Below are 12,084 nucleotides of genomic sequence, written 5' to 3'. Positions count from 1 at the left end.
TTTGCTTCACTTAATAGCTTTATATTTATTTCAGTTTTAGTATTATTAATTTTATTACTTCAACTTCAACTTATTTTATCTCAGTTAATTGCCAAGTAAACATTTCTAATTTTCATTTAAATCTTTTTATCTAATATTTATATTTTTAATTCAGATTTATTTCAGTTAATGAAAACGATTTAGTTAACCATAACAACACTGGGATGAAGCTATAGAAAGAAATAAAAGTGTCAAAACGACCGTAATTCATGAACAAATGACTCTTACAAGCTTGTTCTTTTAAATGATTCAGTCAAAATGACTCGTTCTAATGAGTCACTCACTGAACCTTTTGAAGCTATTCTTGATTTATACAACTTTTGTCTCAAAGTGAACGGTGTACTTAAGCCATGTGAGATCACTGTCTGCTTATTCATACAACAACGTGTCTTTAAAGATTTGGAACCGAGCTATGTTTTACAATAAATGTTTAAAATAATAATAATAATAATTTGTTCAGTACCAAGGAATCTCAATGAAGTGCTGCCATCTGAACCACAGATGAAGGAAAACAAGGTTCTTGAGATGTTCATCCATCAGACTGGATGACAGGTAAAGTGCACACTACTTAAATGGGCCAAATTTGAGACAAATAGATGGTGTCGATACAATTTAGAATCACTTAAAAGCTCTTATAAAGTGACACAGCGTAAGTTTTGCATCCAAACAGGGGTCTTGTTCACCGACGACCTCTAGAAAAGCAATATCAAGCTGGCATCAACGGGTCACGCCAACGGAGTCCTGTTATTTGGGATAAAATCATACGCTTGATTTGAAATGCCCTTGGCAGACATCAGAAGCCGGTTTCATGGCACTGTAAAATCCAGGTCACACGGGGACCCGCAATTCACGGTTCTGCCTCGTTCCAAGTGACGGCACTTCAAACAACCAAACCAGCCGTTCAATATGCCACGGTGACCTTTCGTCACACTTCGCTCGCATAAGATCTGCCCCTCTCAGATCGTCCTATAAAACTGTAATTGAGAATCATCAACCCCTCTGTAAACAGTCAATGCACCACAAGGGTTTTGTAAATGTCACCCGTTAAGATCTGTCATCATATATAAAGCTCGGTTTGCTCATGTCAAACTAGATGGGGGGGACCAGGAGTACGTCGTGTATTCAGGTGAGTGTGTCCGTCTGTTGCACTCTGGGTAACTATTCTGTACACTTTACAAGCACCTGATGCATATAAAATGGATTAAAATGAAGAGATGAGTATGAAATTAAACTCTTTTCTTGGTCACAGCACATCCTAGCATTCTTTAAAAACATCTTGAGGACAAAGTTGGAGAAAATATGACTCATATTTGTTCATAGCATTTACAGTCATATAAATTCATTGTACGTTATGGTCGCTTAAACACTTATTGCCCAGGAGCAACTGTGCAATGAAATGAACAAGGCTATTATGAATACTGTTGCAGTCATAAGTTTTTCATTTAGATTTTTGAATCCTACATTAATTATCTATATAGGGATAGTTCACCTCAAAATGAAAATATTGTCATTAATTACTCACCCTCACGTCATTTCAAACCTGACTTTATTTCTTATGTGGCACAAAAGGAGATTTTTTTTTTTTTGATGATTATCTGAATCAATAATTTCTATATAATGAAAATAAGAGGATAGCATCATAAACGCAGATCATAGGATTAATCTTTCCATTTCTCAGAAAGCCATATGTTTTGTGTTAGTGTACATTAGAGAACTAACAATGTTTGAGTCTGATTGATTCTTGAGTCAGATCTTTTCAATAAATCAGTTGATTCAGTTCACAAATTATTAATTTGTGAATTAGACTGATCCAGTTTTTGAGCTCAACTCACTGATTTAACAATCAGCTTGCTTAAAGGAGTTTTTTTATTTATTTTTAGCAAATAAGCTTAATTTTCAATTTGTTTCTCACATAAAGCTATAGTATGACTTGAAAATGGACTACTATGATATTTTTATGGTGCTTTTGATGCATGAAAGTTGTAAATGCATGCAAAAGAGTGACATATAGGCCTACATTAAAAATGTTCAACACAATAAAAGAAGTCATGCATGCATATGGGTTTGGAACAACATGAGGTTGAGAGTGATGGCAGTCTTTAAATAACACATCTTAATAAAACACAAGGCTATTGATTTTGATTTCGATAATGAGGTCCGTTTTATGCATCAAACATGCTTTCATAATGCATGCAATAGAGGGTTAAGGCAGCGAGTGCGCTGGATGTGAAATTAGCATGAATTGCTGTGCTGAATCTAGGCTGTGTTCATGCTGGTAGGACGTTTATCAGAGGACGCCAGCAGCAAGTGGACATGATTTCTTATTCATTTCAGCTTCTCATACGATACAGAACTACAGCCCCCTTCCTACAATTCACAGAATCAATTAAATAATAAACTAGAAAACAAGCTCTAGATGTAAATGCATCTACTGCCTCATTTTACAACTGGTCATGTTCGTTTCATGTTGAACTTAATCTGTTGACCAGAGGCTTGGGAAAATGGGATTGCAGAATTTTTGGTCGTCCTTTTAACCTTCTAGACCAGCGTGGTTCCCCAATACATCCAATAATATTACAATAACGTCAGCGCCATCTAGTGGAAATAAGTTGCACAACGAAGAGCCTTCAGAGGCTGGAAAAGATAATGTGGAAACCCATTATTATAGGAGTTGCCATTGACAAATTTGGATGAAATCCAAACTGTGCTGCTAAAAGCCAATCACACTGCCCCAAAATGACCGAAACAAAAGCATCTCAAGAAAAAGGCACAAACTTTTTACTACGCAAAAATGTATCATCAGACAGCAGCTTCCAGATTGTGCATCGCTTTGTACTTTTTGGTCATGCAAAAAAAAGTGTGCATTATTTTTCTGAAACATAAAGGGAAACATCACTATATCTGCACACACAACCAGCACTCGATAGCACCTAAAATCATTTAGCTCACAGTTCACAGTTAAAAGAGTTGAGGTATTGCACTATCGTGGTCCAATCATGGCTCATATTCCTGAAAAGCACATTTAAAACTGCTGAAACATGTTAAGTTTCCTTTTTCTTTTTCTGTAGGGATGAAATTCCCTCACACTTCCAGTGGAAAATGTTTAACTAAATGTTAATAAAGGTTTAGATGTGTGTATTTGCTGTAATGGTCCTTTTTCTTTCACCATGACACTGTAGATCTGACGTTCAGGCCGGTAAGTTAACCTCCAGTGCTTACTTTTTTATCCTGAAAAATAAATGAAATGCAAACATTTCTGTAATCCTTTTTAAACCACTTTTAAAGTCTTAGCTCAAAATGTCCTCTAAGCTTTTCTTAATTAGTATTTTGATTGCTATTTTGAATACAAGTCATGTCCTGTTCATCCAAGTGTCCGGTTTACCTGTTTGGCGCGGTCCACACACTGAATGTACAGAGATGCGATGTTGGAACAGCTCATAGTTTGACCTTTATTCTCAGCGTAACACTTCATTATCTGACTCTGTAGATCCAAACACACTGGCTTGATTTGGTATCGCCTACAGAGAGTGAGAAGGAGACTTATTTGAAAAAATTAACACTGATTTACTGATCTTGCACCAGGGTTATTATTATTAGCTAAAACTATTAAAAACATTTATGTTCATTAAAACAAAGCTGAAATTGAATGAAATATTAATGAGTTAAAAAACTTGAGCTAAACGAAAATTAGAAAGGTTGCTTTGGCAATGAACTGAAAGTAGTTTAAGTTGAAGCATTACAATTATTAACTGTAAATAAATAAAAAACTTAATTAACGATAAATTAAACCTAAATAGCTATTTAATTTTTTTTTTAGAAAATGACAAAAGCACATACTAAAAATTAAACTGGTCCCACTTCATATTATGTGTCTTTAACTACAATGAACTGATATTTAAATGAATCATTTGATACAATGCACTTATGCACATACATATTTTTAGTTTGTACTATTATTATTATTATGCACGTAATTACATCTATAATTCATTTCTGTAATTGCAATACAAGATGAACACAAGTACACTGTACTTATTTTCTAATGTAAGTACATAGTAGTTAAAGACACTTAATATAAAAATGTGACGATTAAACTAAAGTTAACATGAAAACTAAAAATATAAAAATAAAAGCTAATTCAAAATATTAGTAAATCTACTCTTGCACACTGACCTGAAGCGATTGTTTGCGCTTTCTAAGCCTTTCCTGTAATTTTCAGCTGTGACTTTAGTGAATTGAGCCGCCTGTACAACAACAACAACAACAAGAGATGGTCAACAACACATGTAATATTATTCATATGCAGTGAAGTTATGGAGAGGATATGAAAGATGGGATGAATCATTTTGCCTTTTCCTGCATCTTGGCGATCTGCTCCCGGAACAAAGCGTCCTGATTTTCCAGATCTTTCTCCTTCTCTTCCAGCTTCTGAGCCTAAAGATAAAACATGATATGACCGGATCAACCTGTAAATCTCCCATAAAAATAATTGATCACTGTAGTAAATAAAGTTTAAAGGCACATGCATTTTTTTTGATGCACATTAAAAATCTTGCTCACACATGACCTCTAAATGAAAAGTCAAGTCAAATTTAATACACCAAAGGCTGTATATGTGTGTGATAAATTAATGAACATTAAACTGAACTAATTTAATCTTGTATTTGAGCATTCACTTTTTCAGAGGTCACAAATCTCTCTGTAAAAAGTGAAAGAGCGAGTGATTGTCAGAATGAAGGTGCAGCGTCTTACCTTCCTCTCCATCCACTGAAAGACACGGGCAGATCAAGAGAAAGAGAGACATGGAAAGGAAATAAGCGACAGTGGAGTTAAGCAGCAAAGCATCACCGGTTCAATTACTTCATGCATTCGGACATTAGCAATAAGCAAAGACAACACGAGCAGATCAAAGTAGAGGTGGATGCAGAGAAAATGTTACGTAACATTGTTTTGCACGTCTATCTATCTGTCTACCCATCCATCCATCCATCCATCCATCCATCCATCCATCCATCCATCCATCCATCCATCCATCATCTATCTATCCATCCATTCTATATAAATTATTTTCTCCTCTCTCTAATGTAAAAACTGTGAAATGTCATCATTCTGTTTGAATTTTTTCACATTATAATTTGCACCATAAATAATATATTTATATATTTTTTTAAATATGTCTATAGTTTTTAGTAATTTGATTTCAGTTCTAGTTATTTTAGTAAATCAAGTTAAACTAAATGAAAATGGGAAATATTAAATATTAGAAACATATGTTATCCATTGTTTCAGTTTTAGTTAACTATAATAACCCTGCATGGTGTTATGCTAATGTTATGTTATTGTTTTGCGATAATTGCGACTTTTTATCTCACAATTGCGAGTTTATATCACGCAATTCTGACTTTATAACACATAATTGCGAGTTTATACCTCGCAATTCTGACATCTTTTCTCAGAATTGTGAGATATAAAGTCCAATTCTAAGGGAAAAAAAGACGGAGTTTTTTTTTTTTTTTTTTTACCTCAGAATAGTTTATACTGACTTTATATCTCGCAATTGCGACTTTATTTCTCAGAATTACGACTTTATATCTCGCAATTGCCACTTTATTTCTCAGAATTACGACTTTCTCAGAATTACGACTTTATATCTCGCAATTGCAACTTTATTTCTCAGAATTACGACTTTATATCTCGCAATTGCGACTTTATTTCTCAGAATTACGACTTTATATCTCGCAATTGCGACTTTATTTATCACAATTCTGACTTCATATCTCGCAATTGTGAGAAAAAAAGTCACAATTCTGACTTGATATATCGCAATTGTGAGAAAAAAAGTCAGAATTGTGATATAAAAAGTCGCAATTATTAGTATTTATTTATTATTCAGTGGCGGAAACAAGCTTCCATAACTATATGATACCACAGTATGAAAACAGTTTTTTTTAGTTATGAGACAGAAGAAGCTGTTCAAACTGTCAGAAACACGCACACACACACACACACACACACACACACACACACACACACACACACACACACACACACACACACACACACACACACACACACACACACACACACACACACACATACACACACACACAAACAACACACAGCGAACAGGATCCTGTGTGGAGAAGCTGACTTACATAATACTGAGTTATGAGATGATCATCCTGAACGTTCAACTGCTCCCTCCTGATGGCGTCTGCTAGAGTCTGTTGATAAGACGCCTTCTCCTGATCCAGAACCTTCTGGACCTCATCCTGAATCTGGAGTCGGGCTGCGGCTCGAGCCTGAGCCTTCGCTTCAGCCTTCTCTTCCTCCAGCCTTACGAAAACACAGTAATAAACACCGTTTAAACCCTAAAACTCACTGCATTCTTGCGTATGTTGTTGAAAGATCTTGATCAGATAGGTTTTTACTGTTGTCGCATATTAAGCTCTGCCATCCTTATCTCCTCGTTCAGGAGCTTCTGGAGATCTTCTCTGATCTCCTTCCTGAGCTTCTCCTCACTCACTAAACAGAAGAAACACCAACATTTGAGCGTGAGATGAAAATTCACTCTATCTATTTTCAACATGCATGTTATAGATCTTATTATTACAGTAATTAAAATACAGGTACTAACAATGAACGGACATCTACACCTAACCTTAACCCATGTAGTTACCTTATATTACCCAGTACTTTCTTAGGTAAGTACACTGTGAAAGTACTGGTACTGTAAAATAAAGTGCAACCAACAATTCATTTGGGCATGTTTAATTATTATTATTATTTTTTTACTTAATCAAAATGCCACAACTGGTCATTATGGTGAAAATGACAGACTTCTAGTGATAACCTGCTAAAACGTCAAAATACGGACATCAAGTCAAATTTATTTGCTTTTCACAATAAACATTGTTTCAAATCTTTACAGAAAATCATGATGATCATGCCTTATTGTCGCATTTAGCAGATTACAGCTGGGCGATAACATACTTTACATTTTGCGATGATTCAAGCAATCAAGCCGTTGACATTTGCTATATAATATAAATTGTTTTACGTCAATGTACTGAATGTATGCAAAAGTTGGACATACTTATATATACAACTTTATATAAAGAGCTGGCCGATAATATAGTTAACATTTTACGAAGAAATAAAACATCAGGGAGTTTAGACTTTGCTTTATACGAATATATGGCATGCATGCAAATAAATTTGGACATAACAAATATACAACTTTATATAAAGAGCTGGGTGATGGTATAGTTACATTTTGAAATGAAATTAAAAATCAGACAGTTGAGATTTGCTATATAGTATATATATGCGGATAAAGTTGTAGATTATAAATATCCAACTTTATATAGAGGGCTATGTGACAGATCATTTAAAGGGGTGGTATAATGCACTTTTCACAAGATGTCAAATAAATCTCTGATGTCCCCAGAGTGTGTATGTGAAGTTTTAGCTCAAAATAATACAGATATTTTTATATAGCATGTTAAAGTTGTCACTTTTTGAGGGTGAGCAAAAACGCATCGGTTTTGTGTCTGTCCCTTTAAATGCAAATGAGCTGCTGCTCCCGGCACAGAGGGCGGAGCTTCAACAGCTTGTGTCCTTTTACCTCACACAGACACTCACTGAAAATTTCAAAAACTTTTAGCCTTTTATGTTCAAACCGGAGTCAGACAAAGATGGAGAGACTCAAGAAGAAGTGACAACATGTAGAAGCAACAGGACGTTTCTGAATGGTTATTTGATGAATTTATGTAGGTTGTGTGAAGTTACCTTCTAGTCATTGATGAGCATTTTCTGTCATGATAATCTATAAATCGCGTTCCCGGGGGCGGGTTTATGCTAATTTTAGGGTTTGTGATGTCACTAACCCTGGAGGAATGTTGTGTAGTCCCAACCAGCCGTTTGTTGTAATCCTTAAAGTCCCCATGAAATCAAAATTGACCCTATTTACTTTGTTAGCGCATATTACTAGTCTTGTGGTGAACAATTAATCCGTGCAAGAAAATATTTTAAAAAAATGTTTTTTACCATGGTAATCTTTAATCAAAATCTGAAAATGCCCCTCCCCTCTGCATTGGAGGACCTTCTCCGATGACGTAGGTTTGAGGAATTGGTTTGGGCAACGCTTAACCACTCCCCTCAAACCGTTAGTCTGCTATGAGCAGAGATGGAGAGGAGGAGCGCTAGAGTAAATCCCTGCCCTCTGTTCAATATTCCGTTTCACTGGGAAATACGTCATAACACTGGAGAAAAGTCGTTTGCAACTTCCGGTTCACGGGGACTTTAAAAAGCGATTTCTTTAAAAGCAAATATCTCCCTTTGCTTTGAACTTTGCAGATGTTGTTTGTGCTCAAACAGCAACATTACACACTAACTAAAGTTAGAAAAGTCAAATCATAATCAACCACCCCTTTAATTGACTTTAAGACTGAGTTAAGCATTTGTATAAAATACTGAGATACAATTGGAGACTTTGCTGGTCAATCAGTCAAAAAATTAAGCAGAAAGATTGTGGTAAGACTAATGTACCGGATTATGAACTTACCAACATGTGTTTGTGGTGGAAAGACCTCGACTTGGTCGATTAAGGAAGGAACAACAACAGGAGGTGTCTTGGAAGGCATTTCATTAGACAAAACCACATCTGAAGCAGATCCAGAAGGTGACACAGTAGACTCCTCCATGACAGATACAACGGGATCAGGTATGGAGATCGGGAAGGGTGAAGTCTCAAGCTCAACAGGAGAAGGAACAGGTAAGTCCATGGGGTCGGCAGATAATGCTTCAGCTGCTAAAGTAGAGGAGGATGGAGTCTGTACTATAGGTTCACTAGAGGACTCTGAAGATATTACAGGCTCAGTAAGTGGGTTCTTGGTTGGTGGAGGTGGATTGGTTACAGGTTCAGTAGTAGAGGTGGTGATAGAAGGTGTTATTAAGGGTTCAACAGGTGCACTGGTTGAATCCACTAATGGAGGAGGGGTTATTGGTTCACTTGAGGCTTGTGAAGGAGCATTTATGGGTTTAGCAGGTTCAGGATCAGGTACAGGTATGTTAGCAGACCCAGGTTGAGGATCAGGTACAACTACATGCTCATTACCAGTGGGTGGAGGAACTGGAAGACCCTCAGGTGACTGAACAGATGAAGGAGGTGTTGATGTTTCCTCAGTCACAGGAGGCACTAAAGGTGTTATTGGCTCTGAAAGAGGAGGAGGGACCAAAGCACTGGCGTATGAAGGGGAATGAGGCATTATGGGTACATGACGTACATCTGGAACTGAAGACTCAACCGGAGGAGTTGATGGTGATCTGGTTGGCACTTGCGGGCGAACCACAGGTGGAGACTCCTTCATTCGATTAATCACTCTCTCTGAAAGCTGTGTATCATCAGATCAGAAATAGCATTGAGATACATTTTCTCTTGTTTATTAAAATATGTGCACCATTGCGTTTTTACAGTGATAAATGAGAACAGTTTCTGCATCACCTAAAAGTTTATGTGTATGATCGTCCCACAAGGATCTCGTATAACTTGTTTGTCCAGATTATTGTTGTCCAAATTGAATTTACTAATCTTTTTCAAACTTTGTGATAATAGTACCAGGATTCGTGGATATTCATTAGCTGATATTGCGTTATTTTTATGCAAGCAATTGCAAATAATGCAGGAATTGATTGAAATTAGCATTAATTAAGTACTTTGCCTAAATCATTGTACAGCATACCAATAATATTATTCACTGAAACTGGCAACCAAATTCATGTACCATGGTACTACAAAATGTCTATAGGTAATACGAAAGTTGACCAATCATGTTTAGGTGTAGTATGCATGCATGCTTAGTATGCAGATCAGGTCAACAACATGCATGACCCATAGGCTATATTTAACATAACATGCCCTCCTGCACAGCACTACATTTTGTTCTACACCCTCCACAAACAGTGCATTTCTTGCATTGTTCACGATATTCCAATGACATAAGACTTCGACTGAAATCTCCACAAACAATGCATTTCTTGCATTTTTGGACGATATTGCAATGCTACAAGACTTCGACTGAATCAGTGAAACTGCAACTCATTATACATACAACAAACTTACGTTCTTAAGCAAACACCAAAGAAAGTTTTGTATGAGGGATAGAGATTATGAAGCTATAACTACTTAATAACGAAAAGGGAAAACTCTTTTTCAATAAGTGTATTGTTAATTAGTAACTTACACTTACCCGAATGCCCTTTACGAATGTAACCTCATCGGCCTCCTCGAGGGAAACGTGGCGCGAGCTGCTGTTGCCTCCCATCACTGCGACGGTGTACCTTTACCTCTATAGTTTAATGTGATAATTATTGTACATAAAATTCAAAAAACGGGAATTTGCTGATGGGAAATTCAGCACGGGCTTCAATATCTGCCGAAAAGCTCGTGTTCAGACCGGCCCTTCCCACTCAGTCTCTCACCCATAGACTGCTCACACACCCTGAGGAATTTCTGTCCACAGCCCCGCGCTCATTCAAACCTCCGGAGAGACAACGAATTATTATTGCCAGATAATGAACGTTTATAATCGAGAATAAATGTTTTTTCAACATACATTTGATATATATATGTGATCATAAAATATGTAAAGTTTAGAAGTACTTGAAGTGGACATTCTTCTGACTGCTTTTCGTTATGTTTGGGGGCGTGGCTAATATAATGTAAATCCATATATATATATATATATATATATATATATATATATATATATATATATATATATATATATATATATATATATATATATATATATATATAACACACAGACATATATATATATATATATGAATATATAGTTCAGATGCAAAAGCCTCTAAGTGCCATCTAAAACTTTCTCTTAGAATGATCATTTTTATAAAGCTTGTATATTTAAGTTCAGTAATTTCACTTAATTGACATAATAGGTAATTTGCAATGCCATTCAAGTGAAATTATTGAACTTAAATATACGAGCTTGATAAAAATGATCAGTCTAGAAGAAAATCAGATGGCACTTAGAGGCTTTTGCATCTGAACTCTTCATATATATATTAATATATCATATATATATAACTCTTCATACACACACACACACACACACGTATGTGGGTGATTCTCCAACTAGAAGCACTTTTGGCACTGTGAGTTTATGTAAAATTCACTCTCTTAAAACACTCTTAAAACACTCTTATCTTCCTAGCTTCATTCATTTGTCTTCTAACACAATATAACAGTGGGCAGTTTTAGAATTCCATGGATTATTATTATTTTTAACAGTTTTTCTGAAGAGCCATGTCATTTCCACCACTTTTCAATTTATGTATTTTATTACAATATAATATAGTAAAACTGTTATATATGATTATATGTATCTGTCAACAACATCAGTGGCTATCTTATCATGTAACAAAATAAATCTTAATACTTCATGAACTTAATGCATTTTCATTTAAAGTTGCTAAATGCCAGGAGTTGCCACGAGTTTGGGATTTTTGCCTACAGCATCTCATTTTTGCTCAGGTCTATGTTATTATAAGTCACTCACACATATATTGTAAGTAATGAACTATTACTACTTATTTTAAAATACATTTAGATCCACATCATTGGTTATTCTTATTTTTTTTTCTTAAAAACTGTAGTGGTGGAAAGTGGTGGAAATGACGGTTTATGGTGGAAAGATTGTTTCTGTTTATTTTTACTTAAATTGCCAGTCCAAAATATTTTTAACCATGTATTTTATTATTTAACATATATGAGTTGAACAGTATACCTAATAATTTTAAAAATAATGATAATAAATGATATGCAAATTATATAAACCTACTCAAAACATTCATATAAATATAGATAAATAAAAATACATTTAGAGTGTACTGGAATGGTGATATATAAAGTTTTCAGTCCAAAAGCACAAATATGTCATGAGAACATGCCAATAGCGCACAAAAACAGCATATATCATGTCCAAATCTACGCCTCAAATTTCTCAGAGGTGGAAATGA

General features: G+C 35.4%; 1 protein-coding gene across 1 annotated transcript; it reads right to left on the bottom strand.

Moving 5' to 3' along the window:
* Nucleotides 1-2,634: 2,634 nt before the first annotated feature.
* On the bottom strand, nucleotides 2,635-10,364 carry chchd3b (coiled-coil-helix-coiled-coil-helix domain containing 3b; the record flags this gene model as incomplete). Its single annotated transcript, XM_081355349.1, has 9 exons — nucleotides 2,635-2,673; nucleotides 3,422-3,557; nucleotides 4,213-4,283; nucleotides 4,390-4,473; nucleotides 4,792-4,806; nucleotides 6,195-6,375; nucleotides 6,471-6,564; nucleotides 8,606-9,434; nucleotides 10,290-10,364. 9 exons carry the CDS (start codon nucleotides 10,362-10,364, stop codon nucleotides 2,635-2,637), a joined length of 1,524 nt encoding a protein of 507 aa, XP_081211475.1.
* Between the last annotated feature and the right edge of the window lie 1,720 nt (nucleotides 10,365-12,084).

This window comes from Scardinius erythrophthalmus (assembly GCF_964197995.2).
Source record: "Scardinius erythrophthalmus genome assembly, chromosome: 24".
Taxonomy (NCBI): Eukaryota; Metazoa; Chordata; class Actinopteri; order Cypriniformes; family Leuciscidae; genus Scardinius; species Scardinius erythrophthalmus.
This window is presented reverse-complemented; position numbering and strand designations above follow the sequence as displayed.